The following is a 25,184-nucleotide window of genomic DNA, read 5'->3' as shown; positions in this document are numbered from 1 at the left end:
TTTCATAGTCAAATCGACCATGGCAATGGCGTACTTTGTCTGCGCATAAACGATGTTTTCGATTTAGATTCCGGGGAGTACACCTGTGAGGTACGCACTGCCAGCGGCCTAACCTGTAGCACTGCTTGTCGGCTGACCGTCGACGGTGGGGCAGAGTCTGCGCCAATACTGTTGAAATCGCCGCTGCCGGTTTTAACGAATGTCAATGCAGACGAAGTGGTATTTTGTGCGCGTGTTCATCCACCTGAAGCCAGCGTTCGATGGTTCGTCGCGGGTCGTGAAATCGTATCCGACATTTCTGAAAAAAACGTCAATGACTTACCCGTTGAGGAAATAAAAAAGGTTAGTGATTTAAAAGCAAATATTATTTTTAGCAACTACATTTTGGAACACTTTAACATTCGGTAATGACTAACGCGTATCGTCACTGCGCTAATTAATACAGTTATTAATATGGTATATGGGTAAAATTTGCATATTTCTTTTAAGTAGGTAAAATAAGGGTATTAGGAAAAGTAAAATATATTTTATTATTCATATATTATACTTCACCAAAGGTGTAGAAATCAGTGATATTATGAACCAAAAGATTCTACGGATTTGGAAAAGAAATTTTACTTTTTTACTAATATTTGTAAAGTTTCTAACACTTGTGTGCAGAACATAGAAATTCGTATTTATTTCTTTTTATATCTAGCTGAGTTCGGGTGTAACCAAACATTTTATACTATCGTAATTTGGCAAAAGCAAAGACGGGGAAATAGTTTCGGGCGTTAAAAATTCCGGGCTTCAAGGCTTTAATATATTTCATTTATATTCTGCACTAAGAAACATTATTGATTGTGACGTCACACATTGAACATGTTGAACACAGATGAAAGGTCAAATAGGATGGAAGTCACTATACCTTGTCATTACTTAAGTTTACTAAAGAACGTGTTTCTATGCAATTTTGTGAAGATCATTCATGTCTGTCAGATATTGGGCAAAAACTCTGTTGGAATAACGAAAATCATTACAGTTAGTATATGAGGGCTGGGATTCATTTCATATATTATATTTTCGGCATTAAACTATAGCATATGCAGTATTATATTTCCACATACAAGTTTCCTAAGATACCTTATATATTGATCGATATATACGATATAAAGCTAACCTTTAGATTAAAATTCTTTTATCAGGTATATGGGAGCTAGGAGTAGTATTGACCCGATTTTATCCTTTTTTGACATTACGACATTCATTACCAGAAAAAAGTGCTCTGTGAGTTTCATAAGATGCCTCTACATACTAACCACTATGATAAATAATTAATTTACCAGCGGGTAGAGTTCTCAATGCTTTATTGGGACTTGTACGATTGTGAACGGTTTGCTTGACACCAAACCAGAGATGAGTACAATCAGCACCGAGTTACAATCAGAGAAGAGATCGTACACACATGTCCTCCGACATTTATAGGAGTTCAACGGAATTTAAAATACCGCAACTTTAAATATGCATAAACAAAGATAATTATAAAGGGAATGAATGATAGAAGAGAGATGACAAATATAAAACTTAGATAACACTGTATTGCCAGATCTGAACATGACATTATTAGAAAATAAACTTAAACTAATGTAACTAATCCTAAACATTCTGCCCGGTCGAGTCGGTTGACTCAAAAACCTCCTTCTCTATCAATAGATATATTTTCTGGATGGCTCGTCTCATGTATCCTCTAGTGTTATAACTCGATCCAGGCACCAGTGAGTGGAAGGCAGGTTCTCTTGTTTGACTAGAACGATATCGTTCACCCTAATATTCCTCGTGCGTTGAAACCATTGGTTCCGTCTCTGCAGACTGTTTAGATACTCCTCACTCCATCGCTCCCCAAATCCTTGTTGAATTTGACATATCCATTGACACTATTTCAGCCGATTGCTAGGAATATGTTTGATATCTGGTTCAGGGACCGCTAGAAGAGGCGACCCAATCAGGAAATCACCTGGCGTTAATGCAAGTTTCTCTTCAGGATCGTCATAGAGTGGTGTAATAGGACGGGAATTGAGACAGGCCTCTATTCTTACGGCCAGTATCTGCAGCTGACTATGCCACATGACCTGCGCACCCACACAGCGTGTCAAATGATGTGGCGCACTGGGTGTGATGAAATGCCAATGTGTGTCCGAATCTGCTAACGATCGCTGATTACTTTTACCCTGCCATGCTGCGAGATCTTCCTTCAAGAGTCGGTTGGCACCCACAAAGGCTGTACCATTATCACTATATAAATCCCGACAGGGTCCGCGGCGGCTGATGAAACGAGTGAAAGCATCTAAAAGAGCCTATGCCGATAGGTCATCAACCACCTCAATGTGTACGGCCTTGGTGACCATGCATACGAATATTGCGAGATACGTCTTGATGAGTGTTCGAGAGTGTTTTGTCCCGATACGTAGTGTAAATGACCCACAGTGATCGACACCAGATGATATGAATGGCCTTGCTGCTCTGATCCTCTGCCCGGGTAAGTAAGCCATTTATTGCTTCAGGACTTCCCCTCTATGAAGGCGGCATACAGCGCAGTTATGGATGAAACTCTTTACTGCTTGCCTGGCGCTCAGAATCCAGAAGCGTTGACGAAGAGTATGCAGCATAAGTTGCGTGTCTCCATGCAATGTAACCTCATGCGCCTGAGTTAGTAAAAGCTTGACCAACGGCGTTGATTTAGGTAGAATAATCGGGAATCGTTGATCATGCCCTAGTTCGGCCTGGTGGATGCGAGGAGGATTTGGTTTTTGTCTGTAAATGGATTTAAAGGTATTATCCGACTGGAAGATGACCTGAACTCGACTTCAATTGTCGAATTTCATCTGCAAGATGCTCCTCTTGTTCTAAACGGATTATAGTGTATAATGCGTCCTCCAATTCCTGAGCAACGATCACCGGTTGACGAAAGTGTCGACGCCTTCTTAACCAGCGCAGGGTAATGGCCAATGTACCCAACAATCGAGTGATACTACTGAACCGTTCAGTTAACAGAATAGTGTGTCCGTTTGGACGACGAGTATATAACGGATGTGAAACGAGTACTATAAATTTGGTTGTATTTCGGTTTTCGGCGAGTAAGAAATTTGACTCATCCTTGCTAAGAGGAACATCACTACTGTCCCAAAACATCATATCATGCCACCAAAGGGGATGTACTAATAGCTCGGTGGGTGTGATGCCTCTACTGGCACAATCAGCTGGGTTCTGAGCCGAACGAATGTATTCTACGAACCCGATTTGATATGAATGGTTTAAGTGTTGCTGGATTCTTCCTCAGCCAATAGAATACGATCGCTGAGTCCGACCACAGATAGTAGGGAACATCAACTAATCGCAAAGAATCTCGCACGTTCTGGAATGTCTCAGCAAGAAGGATCGCTGCCGCAAGCTTTAGGCGTGGAATGGTAGCAGTTTTGAGTGGTGCCACCTTGGTGCGTGCCGTCAGAAGTGTGAAACGCACCGAACCGTTTGTGTTCGACGTTTTCGCATAAATAACTGCGGTATAAGCATATGATCTAGCATCGCAAAACCCGTGAAATGATGTCTGAACGCGTGGAATCATTCCCATCCACCATTTGATGCGAAGCTGTGACCGATAGTTTAGCCAATCGAGTATACTAGTTCCAAATGTCCGAGTGCTGCATACTCCCTCATAAATGAAAACTATTTTTCCAGTGCGTTAGAGTCACCTAATTCCGTTGCCTTTCGTCGCAAGGGTAAGTGTACAATATAACGGGCGTCTGAGGTACGGCTATGAGTGGTCTCAAAGATCTGACCGCATTCATTCTCTGGCAGATCGTCAACCATTGCGATTTTCTCCATTTGCAAATCTTGGACACCACTTCCTCCAACCGGTGGTCCTCCCTGTCTAGCGAAGTGATGAGTGTGAGCAATGATTCCTTTGCAGGAAGGGTCACTATTGCTGAAACAAACACCACCCATCCAAAGCGGGTACGCTGGGTTCGTCTGGTCCTTCACCGATGATTTCACCCCCACATGCCCGCGCCGATAACAACATCGATAGTTCTAGGCGTACCAAACCGGTTGTCCGCCCAATCTATGTCTCTCAAATATGGCCATTGGTTCATGTCAATCATCACTGTTGGAGTCGGAGAAGTAATGGACGATAAAACCAAGGCATCAATTCTCATTTCAAAGTTAGTTGTTGTTGATCTAAGAGTGAACGTAACGCTGCCTTTCACTCGAGTATTGATGGTAGCACCTACACCTTATACCCTCACATCACATTTTCTCCGATACAGCTGCAAACAGTTTGCTAGACGATCCGTCACAAAGCACTGATGCTTCTCCAAAGGCATACGCACGCGCGGTTGCTAAAAGGGTTATCGGCTTTGGGTTGCAGCGAGGAGCCTTGCAGGTGCGCCTAGTTATTCTGTTGTGGTTATTGGCACCTCCGCAGGTACCTCATTGCATACGGTCGGCGTCGTTGTTGATGCAAGCGTTGACGTGTTATTGAACTTGTTGCGGCATAGGATTTTATTGTGCTTACGACCACAATTTCGACAACTACCAGATGAACACTGTCGATAAGAATGACCTGTACGTAAGCAGTTGGAACACATCCTCAGTCTCCTTAGGTCTACAAACCGTTGCTCGATACTAAGAGCCAATAATGTAGGACATATGGCGATTCGATGCGCTAACCCATTAATGAGACCGATGGTTCAGGAGCAAGGCTATGAGCATGTCTCTCCAGAAATTTCAAAAGGTCTTCTAACTGTGGTATTTCTGTACTGGAGCACCTCATACACCAATCTCGCTTAGTTATCGCTGGAAGTTTTGCCACCACTATTGGTACAGCTAACGCATCCCACTGATTTATGGGGATATCCATAACACGCAATGCACGCAGCGACTCATGAACTGTGTCCACAATAGCCAATAACGATTGTGATGACTCCTGGGTAGCTGTTTTAAGGTTAAGAAAACGGGATACGTGTATTTCCGCTAGCTGCTTCTTATTGTCATAGCGGTCCTTTAGAGTCTTCCACACCTCTTGATAGCGCCCCGAGTATATTCCACTAATTAAAAGAACAGAAGCCACATTGACTGCCTGACGAAGTTTTCCCAATTTGAACGCATCTGGGTATGCCGAATTATGTACCAGTATTTCAAAGGCGTCTTTGAACGCTAACCATTTAAACATGTCTCCATCAAATAACGGGATAACTAACGGGTCCAATTTGAGATCCACCAATGGCCATCCAGAGATTTTGTGGGACAATTGTTCGCTCCGTCAGCGACATTAGATTCAACCCTTGACGATTCGATGAGACGATCCAGTCTGCTGCATGTCGCAGTATACAGCTCCTCTACTGATTACAAAAGTTCATCATGTGACCCAATATCGGAGGGCGTAGCTCCTCCAACCAGACGATTATGGTTCTCCATGAAGCGCTCAAAATGTGATTCAAGCGACTTGAGCTCCTGTTGAAAGTGAAAGCGCTTTATTGCTTTCACTGCTGATGTACGCCAATTGAGCTCCGCCATGAAATCTCAAAACCGCAATTACAAAACGAAATTTAAATATTTATCCTCACAGGTGGCACCAAAATGTTAAATAATTAATTTACCAGCGGGTAGAGTTCTCAATGCTTTATTGGGATTTGTACGGTTGTGAACGGTTTGCTTGACACCAAACCAGAGATGAGTACAATCAGCACCGAGTTACAATCAGAGAAGGGATCTTACACACATGTCCTCCGACATTTATAGGAGTTCAACGGAATTTAAAATACCGTAACTTTAACATTATTAGAATATAAACTTAAACTGATTTTACCTTTTTTTTGCACAGAGATACACTGTTATTGGAAAGAAATTATCCTTGAATTTTATTAATACAAATATAACCACATACTAACCGATATATCCGGTATAAAGTTAACTGGAAGAAAAAGTTTGCCATACGCAGTGGGGTTCACCGAATTTGTGAATCTGGAGCTTGAACAGATAAGGTTCGATTTTGACAATTTTTAGTCATTAGAAGGCAAATCTTGAAGGCACTATATGTGCAAAGTTTAATCCCGGTATATTCATTGTAGCTTGATTTGTGTACTGGAAAGTGAAAGAATCAGATGGATTTTATAATTGTCTTATATGGGAAGTAGGCGTCGTTTTTGTCCGATTTCGTTCATTTTCACAAAGTTTGAGGATGTGCTGATGAAGTTACAGGATTTGAAGTCGTCTCGTCATCTTGATCATTTATATGTATATAAGTAGCTCTATATTTATCTCGATTAGTTTTTGGTGATACAAACCATCGTTAGGTGAACAAAACAATTATATTCTGTAGCAGCATGTTGCGAAAGTATAATAAGTGACGCATATCAAATAAGTTTCTGAAGCTTTCGTTCTTTGCTGGCATATATAGCTCAAGGTCATGTTACATCTTCCTTATGTTGCTTGTCCGCCTTGCCGCTATGTATGAAGCATTTTATGACATAAGTGACAATTCGAACTCTGCGGTATGCTAGGAGTTCGTGAATGCGAATTACTCAATGACAATGTAAATGTCTTCAGTCATAAAGGGAGTCCCAAAATTAACGCAAGATTGGAATTAAAGAGTAAACACAGTTTTTAGTCTTTCGTTCGTAATTTTTTTTATTGAATCATAAAGTACATAGGACAGGGTTATTTATGGGATAACACATAGGACAAATGGCCTCCACGGCTTTCCATACATGATTTGCTCGAATCTGCATCCATTTGTTGATTCTCAATAATCCATTCTCCAAAATTTCTTCGCTGTGCATGGTCATTAGGCTTCAGTTTTTATGTTAATTGAATTTTGTAGGCGACCGCCAAAATTTCATTATTTTCCCTCCATCCTTACTAAGCTTAAACTGTCAGCTGTTGATTTGTTTTTTTTTAGTTGTCAAGTCTGGTTCATTACCCACTCAGCTATGCTGTTATTGTGTTCACTGTAGTACAGTGTGGCAATATTCAACATTTTGTAAATACGAAGCAAAACATAAAAAGAAGATGGGAATTGAACCAAATCGGACACCAAGCATTGGTTATCAAAACTGTGGTCTTATAGCCATATCCGATACAGTGGTCACAGCAGATATGCTGAGCTTCGTCAAATCAACAATTGTGGGTCCAGCTAAATTTTGATTTTAGTTAAATTTGGTAATTTTAACAAGTAAGGAAGTTCTAAGTTCGGGTGTAACCCGGAGGCACTTTAGTCCAGTTTGGGTTTGATTTAGACAATTTTTGATCACAAGATGGCATACTTTAAACGCATTATTCACGCAAAGCTTTACCCCGATACAATCATTATTGCTTGATTTGCATACTGGAAAGTGAAAGAATCAGATGGAATTTCAAATAGTGTGTTATAGGAAATAGGTTGTAATCCGATTTCCCCCATTTTCGCACTATAACATACAAATATGAAACCCAATTTGGTTGAAATCGGTTAAGCAGATCCCAAGATATGGGGTTTCACCAAAAAGTGGGCGGTGCCACGCCCACTGTCTATTTTTGAACGCGGTTCCTTTAAATTTAATGTCTCTGGCGTGTTTAGTGCTTGATTTATCGCACTTTTAGTAGTTTTTAACAGTACCGTTATATGGGGAGTGGGCGGGGTTGTCACCCGATTTCTGTCGATAGAGGTGCTAAAAAGTAAATTGACTCAGTGAATTTTGTTATTGTAGCTTTAGCGGTTTAGGATATATGCCTCTCCCTAATGTGATCCTCAATACCAAATAACTTATATCTTATTGTGGAGCTTAATTATGGCAATTTATTTGGTTTTGATTAATGTCGTTTTGTGGGCGTGGCAGTGGTCCGATTACGCCCATCTGCAATACCAAGCGTCTAACGGTACCAAGAAACATGTGTACCCAGTTTCATAAAGATATCTCAATTTTTACTCAAGTGCCAGATTGCACGGACGAACGGACGGACAGACAGTCACCTGGACTTCAACTCGTCCCTTCATCCTGAACATTTGTATATGCATAACTCTACATCTAACTCGACTAGTTTTAGTGATACAAACCACCGTTAGGTGAACAAAACTATTATACTCTGTAGCAATATCTTGCAAGAGTATAAAAAGAGAGGATTAAGTAGGGCTATAAATATGCTAACTGGTATATAAAACCACAATAAATATTGTGAAATGCAAGCAGTAAAGTAATGGATAGTTATTGTGTAAGCGTCGGCAGAAAAGTGCTCGTACCCACAGCAGCAGCAGAAAAGGAAAGATCGTAGTAAAGACAGTAAGAGTGGAGTAACAGTTTCGAAAATCAAACAAAAGCCTGCACTTGAAGCTGCATTCGTTATTTTCGTTAGCTTACGCACGCATCAACTATTTTGGTTTCTTCTTACTTTCCTCCTCAACACGTCACAAAATCGCAATGTTGACACCATGCCGTAACACACCTACTGCCACAGAAAGCTAAAAAATATGCGATATGCCCACTTATGTGCTTAGGTGCTGGATGATTAACGCCGGTGGCTGAGTATCGACACTTGATGAGCGCGCTTGGAGCTCGGCTGTTTGGGTCGCCACGACTTCGTTGAACACACAATGCCGATAATCGCGATCCGTAATATACTGCACACTTATTAGTAATGTATGTACATGACTTTGGGCACTCCGCGGCAGCAAAGCGTTGATTCAACAAATTAAGCAGCCCATCAGTCAGTTGACGGAGAACTTCGAAGCGGTGCGGATCCAACGCCCTATAGAAAATATGTGTTAACAAACGTTTGTGCGTAATTGAAAGTGATCGAAAAACAAACACGCCATGCTACTCAAAAAGGTATGCGCAAAGCAGAGAAATTTTTTTTAAAAAAAAATTACAAACGTCGCGCGGTTTTTTCATATTTCATTCATTCATTTAGTTTCAAAAATTTCCAATGAATAATGATAACAATTCGATTGTTGTATGGCGGCGTCATGCAGTTGATAAAATGTTTGCCACCAAATTTGTGTATTCGGTCGTGGAACTGATTTCAATTTATATCTACTGTGTTTGTTGTTTTTTCGCTTTCTTGTTGTTGTTGCTTACAGCTAAACATACCTACATATTCATAAGTACATATGGTATATGTTTAGGGAGCTTGTCTTGTGTTAATTGTCTCTAAATATAAACTTTATGGATATCAGCTTAGATAAATTGATTCATACATAACGGGCTTGTATATATACGAATACTCGTATAGTCGATAACGGCATTTTTTATGATTTTTCCATTTCTCGGCTCGATGTGAGAAATTTTTATGCTTACTATTTATTAGAATTAGCATATTTAGTTTAGCTGCAGCATACGATATTGTCATCTGGCAAAATATTTAATGCCTTTATAATATTTATACAAGTATATTATATTATTCATATATAATTGGCAGCAAATGTGATGTTTCAACTTTGTAGTTCGTCTAAAAAAGTCTTCAAAGTTAAAAAGTACTTGGGCAGTCTCCAGTTAGTTAATGTAGATCCCACCTTGTAAACAATACATTAATGTGGATATCACCCTTTTGGAGAGTGTTCGCCTACTTTAGAGCAGGCTTACTGGGTGAAGCCAACTCTTCCTCGTCTCTAGTGTGAACCACGCGAGAGAGATGTCTATTGTCTGATCTACTTCGGCGGTCTCCCAATACGAAATTTTATCACGTTACCCTCAAAGTCCAGCTTTGTTGAAAAATCAGCAATATATGTTGAATAGAAATGGCCCGCTAGAGCTGGATTTGGTTTTTTGGCGAAGTCCAATCTGTTCCTTATTATTTATTCAGTTTATCGATTGCACACTGATTAATTATTTCAATAATGTTTTGAAACGCCTCAATTCAACAATTACATGTGGTTTTTAAGAGAAAATAAAACGCATATCATTTAATGTTATCCCCAAGAATTTAGCTCTATTAAAAAAATAATGGTTTGACTTTATGTTTTGGCTCGCTCGAATAAATTTCCGCCGAGAGGCATAATTGAGGTCAGGTCAGCAATAAGCTCTCCAAAAGTTTCCTTCAATAACTTTATTGTTTCGTTAAATCGTTTGAGGGCTTGTGTGAACCAACAGGTGATTATTTTGAATAAAATTTTGTGAACCATTCATTTAATATTTGCAATATTAAACAAAAAGAACTTATGGCAGGATTAAGTATATTATGCAGAATAAAATTGTTATAAAATCACATACGCATTTGAATATGATGATGAGGTAACTTTTTTCAAATAAATGGAGGTAATATCATTGAATATTATGTACATATGTGTTGAGGTGTAAGCGTACCGCTAACCCGACCCGAGTAGGTCTAACTATAAGAAGTTTGTTTTTCATTTGTGATTTATTTTTTCTCGCACTTTTTTGTGCTTTGCTAAACGATTTATGTATATACTCTTTGACTATAACACGATCTAATAATTCTTCTCCACAATACACATTAATATTAGAGATTAGGGCAGGATTAAAAAACTGACAAAATATGGTTGTTGCGTGTTATCTTAAGCATTTCAGGATTACCTTTAATTTCGGAGAACCGTGCTTTTCTTCGTCTGATATAACTGTTATTCTTTATGCATAAGCAACAGCAACAATGTTGATAAGGAAGCGCATTTACAATGTCGTTATTGAATTCGTTGTCGAAGAAGGTGAGAACATGCCGTTAGAGCGTAATTCAGTGATCATACTCGATTTACTCGGGGCTCATCCGTACCGTGTGGCGTTCTGAGCATAATCAATATTCTCTGATGACTTTAACAGTTCACTTGGGCTCTTAGCGTCCCAATTGACTTGCCTTCTGAAATATTGTAGTTGTTGCAATATGTTTTCACTGCTCTCAGCTGGGATTATTGCCAAACTGAGATCGGCGCCAAGTGGGCCAACAACGCAGCTATAGACGAAAAAAAGCTGAGCGGCCGCAATTAATTAGCACAGCTGTGACGCCTCGCATTGTCAGTTCGATACTAGTTGTCGTCGTGTTGTGTCGAGCGCCGCATAATTTTCCAAAATACTCGCGTTGTCGTTGTTGCGTTGTTTCGATTTACTTCTCACTGTATTTCTTTTATTTTATAGTGTTATCTGGAAAAATAATAAACGGTTCGGCAAATAAATATTGCGACCAGTATATCTAAGTGTATTTTGCTTAGGCATATATACTTGTATAAGTGTATACAATATATCTATGTGCATATCGCTCTAGTACAAGTGTCAAGCGAGAGTGCCTAAGTGGGGGTAAGGCATACAAAGCATTTGTTCATTTCACCTCCTACATCGCATGGCGCGCGTGTACTCGACTTATATATTCGTATAATTCCAAATATAACTCCCTCATTGTGCATTATTCCGCATAGATAATGAAACAGTTAGTATTAAGCGTATTGTGAATTGTTTTTCTAATCGTCGCACTTTGCGCGCACTGGTTTCTCTTTTTCGGTTGCTGTTCTTCCGCTCGGTGTGCAGCAGTTTGTTGCGACGCGTGTCACCAATGAAGCGGACGGTGTCCGCATACTACACATACAGAACGTCCAACCTCATCACTGCGGCGAAGTGCAATTGAGTGTGACACATTGCGGCAAGTCCAGTTCGACACTGCGCGCCTACACCAGTTTGGTTGTGCTGCCAGGACACACGTCCCTACAAGCCGATTTTAAAGAACCCACAAGTGCCACTGATAAGGCTATTGAAGGGCTGAATGGTTCCGAGCAGCTGGAAGTACCTGTTTGCATCTTAGAGGGTCCACAGGATTGCACCGCTCTCATTGGTGGTAGCGTTAAGTTGCGCGTCTGCTACGAGGCTGTGCCGCGTGCTCAAGTCTGCTGGTACAAAGGGGTAAGTGTCACACGCATTTTAAACCGTTTATATTTTGTTCTATTAACATTCATAATAACAACCCACTGCAGGCGCTTAATTTTTCTTTATATAATTATTTTACGGCGCTGGTTTTGCCATAAAAGTATCTAGCGGTGCCCGGTTGGTGGTTGGGCAGACAACTGACGTTGGCGCACCTTTAAAGGTTACTTGACTTTAAACCAGAACGTAAATTACAAAATGCGTCATTGTAGGCGACAATAATAAAGCCGACTTTAGTAATTTACCGCATAAGGTTTTGTGAGAAATTGTATTTTATTGCGGTTTAGTTCTTCAGAATTTCTCTAATATTTTGTAAACCTTTGAAATTTGGGAATGAGAGCATGTTTATATAAATGAAAGTTATCGAATGGCAGTCATTTTATGACCTCATCATTAAACTATATAATTATTGAAATTACCAGAGTTTTATAAAATATCCGTGGAATTACCAATTAAAATATATTTTCTGTAAATTCAGTGCAAATGAGAGGTTTACTTTAATGATTCAAATTAATGTATTAATGGTAATAATCCGTCTACAGCGGTTCGAGATTGGAATATGTGTCATGTTATATTAGTACGCCCATCTTTTATATAAACAGTGTTAGAAATTTTTCGTTGTTTTCTGTATTTATGTATTTTAATATAAATATTTATTTACTAAATGGACTGAAAAATATTTGGTCTTCGGAGAGATAGCGCTAGAAATCAGTCAGAGTTTCATGACATTTTATTCAACCGTTATTCACCGCAAAATAATGTCACATCTTACAATTGAAACAAGAAAAAACGTTAACTTCTGTTGCACCGAAACTATAATACCCCTCACAAATACAAAATATTCCATATAAGAACTGGATTTTGATCGATCACTTTGTATGGCCGCTATATGCTGTAGTGGTCCGATAAACGAGAAGCCTCTTGGAGAAAAAATGATGTGTACAAAATTTCAGATCGATAACTCAAAAACATTGGGCTAGTTCGCGAATATATACACATAGACGGACTTGGCTAAATTGACTAAGCTTTTCATGCTGATAATTTTTATATATATTTTATAGAGGCTTTCTTCCGAGTGTTACTAACTTACCCCTAAATCATCCAACTTTTCGATATCGTTTTTATAGTTATTTGTGATATTCAACAAGTTCATTTAATGCTTTTTACTGTCATCCAAAATCACTTTCTGAAATTTTTCATAAAAAAATTATTTGTTATCAAATTTTTTCGAAACACCAAAACTTGCGGCACTCAAAATACTATATATCACGTACTAATTTCTCGATGGCTGTGAAATTTATACAAGTGTCTTACGAATGTTAGGTGTAACTGCAAAATGTATGTATTCAATTATAATGGATCCCTCTCTTTGAAATTACACAATTTTCAGCATGTCTGGTCATGTGTTATTAGTAGTGAGTAAATAGAAGCTTCTACTATTTTTATTTCGGTTTATTGATTTTCTCCAAAGGCCTCTCTAAGAATTTTTGTTAAGCTATTACTCGAAGCATGTTGTCTTCCACTTCCATTTAAAGACTAAATTATTGCGGTAAAAATGCACATATTTGCATGCCTACCTACATACGCATTAAATTTGTTTTGATAGGAAAGTTCTACAGCAAAGTACTCGCCATTGATTTGCGGTTTTGTGGGGTTCATCAGTCTCAGCTTTTTTAAATACTGACGCAAGCAAATTGTTGAAAATAAATAATGCAATAATAAACAAAAGCAAAATGCCAAGACAAATGCTCAAAAATTAAAAATTTTTAGTATAAAAGAAGAAAATTGTCACGATCGGCTTGCGGTGAGGCTATGTACCTGCTCCGTCGTGGTTGCCTTAGCCTTCACATCGTCATATCAACACATGTCTTCATATATATATTTATATAAATACATGAAAGCATACATATTTTCACACTCAGACATGAATATACCAACATACGTAATTACTTCGAAAACCGCAAGAACAATGTTTTTTTTTTGTGGCTGTGCGCGAAACTAAGGCTTGCTCACATTTCGAAGGGCTTATTTCAGTGAAACATGGCGAACAACAAACTGGGTGAGTGGCTAACTGATGCTCACCGCGTAAGTGATTGACTGGCTAACGAGCTAATTGTCTGACTGATTTGTTGTCTTGTTAACTGTGCCCTGAGTGCCGATGTATGACAGATCGATTGATCGATCGCTTGCTGATCAGCTGTGCTGGCTGTGCCCTTGGATTCCATTCCAATGCTGTCAAATACCGATGCCAAGATATGTTGGATGCACTGCAATTCATCTACGTACATACAAAAATTCCATGTCAGTCTAACACCTTACACCGCTTCATATGAAGCCCCACATACAGTCTTATATAATATATTTATTGTTACATTTCAGCACTGAATACTAATCCTAATTAATGATTGAACATATTTTGTTGTCTCTGGAATATTTTCTTTGTAGTGCCGTCCGATAGTCGAGCAGCGCAACATTTCCATACGCAGCAGCGCTAAGCGTTCGACGCTGCTCATAACTGACATTGCGGCAGATGATAGTGGCAAGTACACGGTGGAGATCATGAACGGGTTGGGTAGCGATGCAGCGGCGGCTTCGGTGGCGGTGGAGGGTCCGCCAGATGCGCCCAGCGGCAAGCCGAGCATTTCACAAGGTCCCGATCGTATTGCGGTCGCTTGGTGTGGCCCACCCTACGATGGCGGCTGCATGATTACCGGCTTTATGTGCGTACAAACCGCAAACTACAATACAACACTGATCACTTTATACACGAATACACACATACACACATATATAGATGTTTGTATTTGTTAATGTTGTTAATCTTTTTCGTTCTTCAAAATTTCAGCATTGAAATGCAGCAGGTGCCTGCCGATCCGAATGATGAGACAGGCGAAAGCGGTTGGCACGAAATCGCTACCGTTGTAGACTCATTAGCGTATACTATTAAGAATTTGTCACCGAGCGCCACATATCGATTTCGTGTGCGCGCCAAAAATGTACATGGCTGTAGCATACCCAGTTTGCCCAGCGATCCGGTTGAGTTACAAGCCCAAGAAATCTTAACAGAAGGTAAGTGAAGCTTGCGTCATTACACATGGTGGAATAAAAGCAGTTTTCTATTTCCAATGTTGAAAAATAAGCAATTGAGAAATAAGTCTAATACTTCTTACTCAAATCGGAAAAAAAAAAATTAATTTTATATGTTTATGTTTCTTGATTACCTTGACACTATTCTTGAAATGTTTATCCGATTCTCCGGAATACATTTCCATAATTCCTTTAGAGACAAAAGGGAGCATTCCTTAAATCATGACATGCATGATATCTCCCTAGAAATCAGTTTGCGACTAGGTGTTAAATCAATGTCAAATCCTCTCATTTAAAAAAAAAAAGGAATTAAAAACCACTACCGATGAGAAGTTGGAGGTATGACGTAATGAACCATGTTGATTAAACTTCTGAAAATTTTTTAGATTTTGGGAGTAGTCTCTTCATGAAAGAATTACATTTAGTACTTGCAGTTAAGAAACTTACTCTATAACGGTTAACTGGATTAAAATTAAGAATTTCCAGTGAAACTAACTGGTCGATGCCAATGTCTTATACCACTTGCTACTGAAATTGAGCGTAATCACTTTGACTAAATACTTTTGCATATATATATATGTATAAATATGGAACCAACAACAGCTAAAAACAATGTTTACTGTCGAAATTGCCGCATTCTAACTGTAAACTTGTTGATTTTTGACTATACCAAAATAGTTCTATGAAACTATTGATATATAATATTTTCTACAATATTAGGTCACCTACATTCGTGTTGTTTTTTATTTTTAGATTTCCACCGACCGATTAGTGTTAAGTCAGGTGGCGATTTCAAAAGTCGCTTTGAAATACTTGAGGAATTGGGCAAGGGTCGCTTCGGAGTCGTTTATCGGGTGCAGGAGCGTGAAGATTCAAAACAAATTCTTGCAGCTAAGGTGATTAAGTGCATTAAAGCGCAAGACCGACAAAAAGTAATGGAAGAGATTTCCATTATGAAATCATTACAACACCCGAAATTGCTGCAGCTCGCCGCTTCATTTGAGAGCGCCCGCGAAATTGTAATGGTGATGGAGTAGTAAGTCAATTAATTGCCAAACAGTTTTTTTTAAACCAACGCTTCTTTATTTGTTTCTTTGAAGTATCACTGGCGGGGAGCTCTTCGAACGTGTCGTGGCGGACGATTTTACTCTGACCGAACGCGATTGCATACTTTTTCTGCGACAAGTGTGCGAAGGTGTCGCCTACATGCACACGCAATCAATCGTGCACTTGGACCTTAAGCCGGAGAACATTATGTGCCATACACGCAGCAGCCATCAAATCAAGATCATCGACTTCGGGTTGGCGCAACGTTTAAACAAGAACACACCGGTGCGCGTGCTCTTTGGAACACCCGAATTCATACCACCTGAAATAATTAGTTACGAGCCAATCGGCTTTCAGTCGGATATGTGGAGTGTGGGCGTCATCTGCTACGTGCTGTGAGTCAATTATTGATTGTTAAATATATAACTGACTCTTATGCATACTTTTTTTGTAGCTTATCTGGCTTATCGCCATTCATGGGTGATACTGATGTCGATACTTTCTCGAATATTACACGCGCTGACTATGACTTCGATGACGAAGCATTCGATTGCGTTTCACAGGAGGCAAAGGACTTCATATCGAATTTGTTGGTATATCGCAAAGAAAATCGCTTGACAGCCAAACAATGTTTGGAGTCAAAGTGGCTGACGCAGGAACATGATGAGAACCTCAGTAATAAAATTTGTACAGATAAACTAAAGAAGTTCATTATACGACGCAAGTGGCAGGTAAGGAATGTGTTTGAGATACAAAAAAACACATTATAGAAGAGAGTTTACATTGTAATAAGTAAATAGTTGGCTTTAATAATTTATCTTAAAGCATTCCTTTTAATATTTTGTATTTATTAAATTTGTATTGTTTTTTTTTTGTTTATTCAAAAACATGTTTTTTGCTTGAGAACTCAATAGTTTTCTCAAACATCTTTTTATTAACATTTCCCTTTACCTTTCCTAATTAAGTCCCATACGCGCCAGTAGACTAAAAATAATACCTTTACTCCTCAATGAAGAGTTAGCTTTGCTTTAATAATGTTTTTGCTTTGTTGTTTTTTTTGCTTTATCTTTTTTCTGTTTCAAAACCATTTTTGTTGCCTGCTTTTTGATAAAATCGCTATCATCAAAACGACCGAACGCTTTGTTTGCTTTATTATTGAACAAAAGAAAACTGGCAATGCTATACGCGCCTTGGGCCGCATGGCCACGCTTTCCGCTTCCAGACGCAACTCTGCCGTTTCCAGCGCCGGCAGTTTGCCCAATAGTCCACGACCATCAATATCCGGAATTCATCATATGTTCAGTCCGAGTACAACCGTGCAAATGGGTTCGCTGCACGAAGAAGATGACGACTTCAGCATTGAGCTGCCGAATCAGACAACGCTGGAACAACAGCGACGCATACAAAAGACGCTGAAAGTGCGCGACAAATCGCAATGCAGTGAGCGCAGCGATTCCGGTTACAGCGAGTGCTCCAATTGCAGTGTGGGTGGAAATATGCCATGCCATTGCGCTGGCGCGTCTGCCGTGCATGTCATAGTGCAGCACAGCGCTGTGGATGATTTACATGCGAGAAATGCAGAGGCGGCGCTGTCACTGGGCGTACCGCACGATGTGCTCAAGACGAAATTGGAGGAAATTGCGCAACATGAAAACTCGACTTTTGTCGAGGAATGCAATAAGTCTGTAAGCGCTTTAGAGCAGCACATACGGCAAGTAAGTTTACAGGAATCCGAGGGAATGACAGTTAGCAAAGATAACGGAGAGTATATTGAGTCCATACGAGGGCAGCCGCAGGATGGGATTGCTGGCCAAGCAAACGTAGCCGTATCGCTCTCAATCCCACTCACATCGCCGACGCAAGTAGCGCCATCAGAGTCAACAACAGTGTTGGCGTCATCACCACTTCGCGAACCCATAATGCGCTCGGATTTCACGAACACCATTAAGATGCGTAAGAAATCGCTGGAGAACAATGCGTTGCGGGAGAAGGTCAAACAACAACCTAAGCCGATTTTCGAAGCGGCGGGAAAAGTTTCACAGTTAAAGCACAAGTTCAATTTTGCCTCAAGCGCCGATGAAGGGAAATGTGTTAACGATAAATTGGTACCCAGTCAATCTTCACCACTGCACAAGAGAGACCACAACAAAGATGTTTTCGCCGATAAACGCTTCGCCTGCGCTAACCAAAGTACCTTTTCAAAATGCTTTTAGAGTATAAACTTTTTTAAGTGTTTTAATTTTACCAATAACTTTTTTAATAAAATTTTTTGTTTACATTTCCCGCACAGAAAGCGCAACAAGTGCCACAACGAAAACATCGAATTCAACATTACAACAGCAACAAAAATATCAGCAAAAACAATGCTCCTCCATGCCCAACTCACCGCTGCTTGGACGCTCAGGCGCGGCGCCACGGCTAAGCGGGCGCGTACGCGAGGCAACCGAGCGCTTGTCTCAACAACAAACCGTCGCTACCAGCGCGCGACGCATGGAGGCAAGGCGTTAGGCAGCAGCAACAGTGACAGTAACGGGTTAAATAAAGGCGCGACGGTAAATGCCGAATAAATCATCGCAAACCGGTTGAGGCGCACGTGCGGGAAGACAAACATAAACCACTTTTATACACAGATTACAGTTATGGATTATACGCGTCACATGTCATAACAATAAGGGTAATACGTGACGTCGTTTTACCGGATTTGTGTTGTTGTTGCCGTCACGTTATCCTCTAGACGCCTTACATTGATGAATTTGTTAACAAATATAGACATACCTACATATATACATACATAGGTATATTTGTATGCTTGTTGTTATTGTTGAGTATTTTACTTCCCAAAAATCTCATACAAGTCAAGTTTTATTACATGTTAATAATTTTTTGTTATCATTGCTTTTGCACTATGCGCAGCATTCACATTTTAACTAAACCTACCCACACTCGAATAAGCCTACAAATATTGATGCATTACATATGACTCTTACGCGCGTTACGTACATTTACAAAATTACTTACATAATCATTAGTGAGAATTAAGTAATTTAAAAACAACGATTATATAATATCTACTAAACGAATATATTGGTCGAATGAATCGCCGGCCTACTCACACATATACACACATACGTCCAAGTAATCGGAGTGAATACATAACCTCTGACAGTACTTACATTTCGAATACCTTGTGCTTGTATTTGCCCCTGTTATAGGTGAAATAAAAATATTTATACAAACATATATATATTTGTGAATACCCACTAAGGATAATTGTTCTAAATATATTGTAATTATGCATTATTTACCATTACATTGTTAATGAATAGAGATTAATTGTTTAAAATTACATAACTATATATCTATACTCACCACATACAAGTAAATACATACTTATAAAAATAATAAATTATATACGTAATGTTCTTACATTTTGATTGGATCAAGGCGCTGCGTTGATTAAATTAAACATCGAAGCTCAAGGTGTCGATTTTTTATACATATACGCCGCAATCAAAGGTTAATGCAACCAACCCAATGGTCCAATTTTTGAATAATTAAGTAATTAATTATTAAATATCGATGTTGTTAACGAGTTACGATATACGAGTAGCTGAAGTAGTAGAAGTTTTGATCACCTAACAGTTGTTTGTATCACCTTAAACTAATCGAGATAGATTTAGGGTTATATATGTATATATAAATAATCAGGATTACGAGACGAGTTGAAATCCGGGAGACTGACCAAGTAAGTTGTCCTAAGGCTAACCACCGCAAAGCTTTAAAGTATTTCGAAGAAGCAAACAATAGGTGACATGTGTAATGTTTACGTTAACAATTTAACTAGTGAAGATGTGCAAGCAATAAACACCGAAATCTTTTGTTTTGCACACTCTTTCAGAATGATTCATTGAAAAACAATTTTATGATATAGAGGTTGTGGAATCATTTCTTTAAGTTACTGAGGGCCAATACAGAGATTACTTATTTAAGTTATAGAGGTTGCGTATTGTAAGTTATTGAGGTTTTGGGCTCCGATGGGAAGGAAACATATACAATTTTGAAGTTAGCGAGGTTTTTAAGTTACCAAAGTTGAGTTATCGATTATTAGAAAGAAATAGAAAGAAACCCAGTCCTTTAAGTTATACGCCATTGTGACCCTCAGAGAAGATCTGTCTCCACTTCAACCGTATGCGGGCTATCTTATACCTGCTATAACAAATGAAAAACCGTCAGTCTTGAAAACTACGATCTAGTGAAAACACGTGTTTATTCTAACCTATGTATATCGTGCTGTTTTGAGTTATATAATAAATACATATGTCTGAATATTGTTTTATTTGTGCTAAACTATTAGGTGAAAGTAAAGTTACTACTGTTGAACGGGGAATGAAGACATTATTTAATGCAAGTATCGAAAGAGCCGATGAATTTTCGGAATATCTTAAAAATCGGAAATCTGTGACAATATATGAAAGTTGCCGTAAAAATTATGCTAGGAAGTCTTTTATTGCTGCCGCTAATAAAAGACAACGTGAAGAACATGAAGCCAGTACATCTACAGCAAGTTCAAACACTGTGCATATTTTATGGCCAGGAATTGAATGAAGAATATGAGAAAAAAAATCCTTATGTAGTGTACGTATGACAGTTCCAAGCAGTCAACAGAAATTTCTTGCAAATATTCACAACAATTCTAGGTTTATTTCAATGTTGAAAGAAAAGTATATAGGTAAAACAAGCAAACATTGATGGTTATGTATTGATCATTGAAACAACATCTTCTTCGCGTATATTATCAAGTTCAAGTGTGGCTTCGTAATCAGCTAGACCCTAGCTCAAACTTTACTTCCACATGCGCCGGAAAAACTTCTGAACACAATTTTTTTTAACTGCAAAAAGGGATGCAGAGCTAAATGTGGTTGCAAAAGAGTTTGGCTGATTTGTTCTGAGGTATGTACAAATTGTCAAGGCTAGTCATGCTCTACTGTTGAATCACCAACAGTGGATGATTCGTTTGATTCCAATGAGGTGACATGCGATACATCGCTATTGACGTATTTACTTGCACCCAGCATGAAGGTGAAGAACAAGAAGAAGATCAAGAAAAAGAAAAAAGTACGTGTGGCACTATTGCAAAGCATTTTTTTAACAACTTATGCAATTATAATTATTTATTTATTTTTTATGCAGTATTATTTTTTCCTTTGATATTAATTCATGTTTTTTTTATATTAATTCAAGTTACACTTTTTGAGCGTGGTGATTGATAAGAAAACAAATTTTTTTCTTTCACTGAATAAATTAGTAGTTAAGATTGTTTAAAATATTTTTATTATCTTACAATATATGGAGGTTTATAATTGAAACTATCTGGAAAATGCTGCGTCAATGGTGGTCCCATATTTTGTTGTGGATTTCTGTGAATCGTTATTCATTTTTATACTCTCGCAACATGTTGCTACAGAGTATAACAGTTTTGTTCCCCTAACGGTTGTTTGTATCATCTAAAACTAATCGAGTTAGATATAGGGCTATGTATATATAAATGATCAGGATGAAGAGACGAGTGGAAATCCGAGTCACTGTCTGTCCGTCCGTCCGTCTGTGCAAGCTGTATCTTTCATAAAGATGGGTACACATATTTCTTGGTACCGTAAGACGGTGGGTATTGCAGATGGACGTAATCGGATCACAGCCACGCCCACAAAACGCCATTAATCAAAAACAAATAAATTGCCATAACTAAGCTCCACAATAAGACACAAGACTGTTATTTGGTACACAGGATCACATTAGAGGGGGGCATTCGCAGTTAAATTTTTTTTCAAAAGTGGGCGTGGTCCCGCCCCTAATTTAATGTGCATATTTCCTAAACCGCTAAAGCTATAATAACAAAATTCACTGATAACAAATGTTTTTGGCACTTCTATCGACAGAAATTGGGTCACAACCTCGCCCACTTCCCATATAACGGTACTGCTAAAAACTACTATCTAAATCAAGCACTAAACACGCCAGAGACATTAAAGTTTATCTCTGAGATGGTATGGGATAACTTTATAGAAACCGTGTTCAAAATTAGACAATGGGCATAGCACCGCCCACTTTTAGGTGAAACCCCATATCTTGGGATCTTTTTAACCGATTTCAACCAAATTGGGTACAGAACATTCTTCTTATATTTCTATGTTGTAGTGCGAAAATTGGTGAACAACCACGCCTATTTCCCATAAAACACTAGTCAAAGGAGATACTGTTCCAAAAGATGGGGTAGCTATTTACCTTTGTAATTGTATATTATTTTTGAATCACCCTGCTCTTCAATTGATTTGTTCCGTTAAATAGCCCCACTTAACGGTTATTCATTCAAAAAATTTGAACAAAAAGAACGATATAAAAAGTTTGATCATCGAATTTCACCTGCATTTGTGATAATAATAAAATGTATGTATGTATATAGAGTACTCACTTCTTTTTTTTCACTATTTTTTCATGATTTTTTCATTAATAAATGCACTTTCTTTAATCATATTTAAAACACTTTATACAGAAATTTTACGCGTTCTCCCCGAACATACATTTGCCTACAAGCGTCTTTTCGCGACAATGGCAAAAGCTAAAAATCATAAATTGAACCACTTTCTGATGTTCCTTCTGGAAGGGAAAAGTGTCAACCCCGCAAACCGGCAAACACAGTAAAAAGTGACAAAAATGGCAACATAATTCTTGCAAAATCTGTGTTTTTATTTGCCATTAAAAAATTGTATCTTAAATTTATTTTTGAATCTCCCTGTTCTTCAATTGATTTGTTCCGCTTGAGATATGCGAAAATATGCCAACAAGTATGCTAACATTTTGGCTTTTGTGCGCGAATTTAAGCCTAAACTTAGAAGTCAAACTAAGGGAAACATTGCTAAATTACCAAAAGCAACAACCGATATAAAAAACTGATTGGTAAAAATTCGCTAAGCATTTATTATCAAAATGTTAGAGGTCTTAATACAAAATTAACCGACTTGTATTTAAACAGTTCCAATTTTAATTTACATATAATTGGATTTACAGAAACATGGTTAAAACCTCACATTTTTGACAATGAGATTTTAAATAGCGAATTTCAAATATTTAGATGTGATCGACTAAACAGAATCGGTGGAGGTGTTCTATTTGCCGTACATTCCTCTATCCCATCTGAAGATGTTCTTGTTCCAGGAACCGACTCATTTGAATTTAAATGTATTAGAATCTATGTTAATAGTTGCTTTATTTATTTAACCCTGTTTTATATACCACCCCATTCGGACTTATCTGTATACATGCAGCATGCTTCTATAATAAATAGTGCTACTTCGATGGCAAATAATACAGATTCAATAATCGTATTAGGAGATTACCAATTTTTCGTGTGCTTCGTGGAAAGCTTTCGATGACTATATCGTACCGATTTGCAATCGGTCATATTTTCATGAGTTTTTCGAAAAAATGTCCGAGTTGGGTCTGAACCAAATTAATATAATTCCGAATAAATTTGGTAAATGCTTAGATTTAGTATATGTTGATACCTCTTCAAAGTGTTCCGTTATTCAGAGTAATCCTCTTGTTCTACCAGGATTCGTATCATTCTGCTTTGGAAATATCTGTCGAAATCCTGAGCAATGTACGCCATAATAATTAGCAAACTTCGTGCTTCCGTACTCGGTTCAACTTTGCAAAAGCTAATTTTAAAAAGTTAAATACAGAACTTTCTACAATATCATGGCCTAATTATAGTGGTGATATTGAATTGAGTTTCTCTCATTTTAATAACATTATTACGAAATTATTTGAAAAGTACGTTCTAATAGTAATTGTTAATAAAAGTAAAAGTGGAAGTCCGGGATCGTCGAAAGAGTTACATAAATTAAAAAACAGAAAAACTCGAGCCTTTAAACATTTTATAAAAACCGGTTCATTTGTCGACTTTTCTAAATATTCCGTATTGCGTCGACAATATTTTGACCTAAACAAAAAATGTTGTAATAATTACTTAAATAAAGTAAAAAAGAATGTTGTAAGTAATCCAAAATCGTTTTATGATTTCGTCAACTCCAAACGCAGGATTTCAAAATTTCCGTCCGCGATGAAATACAAATCTATCATTTCAACTGACAATGATATTATATCCAATATGTTTGCAGAATTTTTCAAGTCAAACTACTGTAATAATTCTTCCAAAACTTTTTCTTAGCAGCACGTGCTGTATTCGAATACTTTAATTAACGCTCCAATTATTTCTGAAGAAGACGTCCTACTTAAGTTAAATAAGTTAAAACCATCTTTTAGTTACGGCCCAGACATGATACCCTCATGCTTCCTAAAAAATAGTGCCAAATATATTTACTTGCCTTTGACAAGGATTTTTAGTTCCTCTCTTAAATACGGTATATTTCCTTCAGTATGGAAACAGTCATTTATAATTCCTTTGCATAAAAGTGGATTTAGATCCAACATTGAAAACTATAGAGGTATCGCAAAACTATCAGTTATACCTAAACTTTTTGAAGCTATCATCACTGACCATATAACCTTTTCGATTTCTCCGTTAATTTCCTAATCTTAGCATGGATTTCGTAAAGGGAATTCGACTATAACAAACTTACTTGAATTTGTAAACCATGTATCATTGGGTTTTAGGGAACATAAGCATACGGATGTTATATACACAGACTTTAGCAAAGCTTTCGATAAAGTAAACCTCTCGATTCTCATACATAAACTTGATCTGCTGGGCTGATATTTGAGGATACACCTTCAGATACAATTAATGTCTTCAGTAATTGAATTCTCAAAAATTTTATTTTACGCTGACGACGTACAGCTTTTTAAATCATACACTGCGTAAGACGATGTGCTTCTCCCGTAGATCTGTGCACCCCTCTGGAGCAAGTTTTTAACTATGTTGATTTGGGAGTTAATATGGACCCTACGCTTAATTTTTGTCTTCATATTGACACCATGTTCTTGAAAGCAAAAGCTGTCCTCAGTTTTGTTAAACGTTGGTCTAAAGAATTTAGAGATCCATATATTACTAAAACACTTTATACAACTTTGGTTAAACCTATATTGGAATATGGCTCTGTTGTATGGAACTCTAACTACCAAATCCATTCTGACAAGTTAGAGTCTGTTCAAAAACAATTT

At 38.1% G+C, this 25,184-nt stretch overlaps 1 protein-coding gene across 6 annotated transcripts in view; it reads left to right on the top strand.

Moving 5' to 3' along the window:
- The window catches only part of Strn-Mlck (Stretchin-Mlck), a 100,517-nt gene extending 81,102 nt beyond the window's left edge, over positions 1–19,415 (top strand). For 2 of the 6 annotated variants that reach the window (XM_070107724.1, XM_036362542.2), the window contains 9 exons: positions 9–342; positions 11,481–11,849; positions 14,316–14,590; positions 14,716–14,939; positions 15,711–15,993; positions 16,058–16,399; positions 16,459–16,735; positions 17,171–18,194; positions 18,295–19,415. In XM_070107724.1, the coding sequence (XP_069963825.1) occupies positions 9–342; positions 11,481–11,849; positions 14,316–14,590; positions 14,716–14,939; positions 15,711–15,993; positions 16,058–16,399; positions 16,459–16,735; positions 17,171–18,194; positions 18,295–18,512 (3,346 nt within the window). In that variant the 3' untranslated portion in view covers positions 18,513–19,415. Of the gene's footprint in view, positions 1–8; positions 343–8,705; positions 8,838–11,480; positions 11,850–14,315; positions 14,591–14,715; positions 14,940–15,710; positions 15,994–16,057; positions 16,400–16,458; positions 16,736–17,170; positions 18,219–18,294 lie in introns of those variants that run through there. The other 4 variants (XM_014231782.3, XM_014231785.3, XM_014231786.3 and 1 more) reach the window with 4 other exon arrangements.
- Positions 19,416–25,184: the final 5,769 nt, after the last annotated feature.

Source organism: Bactrocera oleae, chromosome 4 (assembly GCF_042242935.1).
Source record: "Bactrocera oleae isolate idBacOlea1 chromosome 4, idBacOlea1, whole genome shotgun sequence".
Taxonomy (NCBI): Eukaryota; Metazoa; Arthropoda; class Insecta; order Diptera; family Tephritidae; genus Bactrocera; species Bactrocera oleae.
Note: the sequence above shows the minus strand (reverse complement) of the source record. Positions and strands in the feature narration are given on the sequence as shown.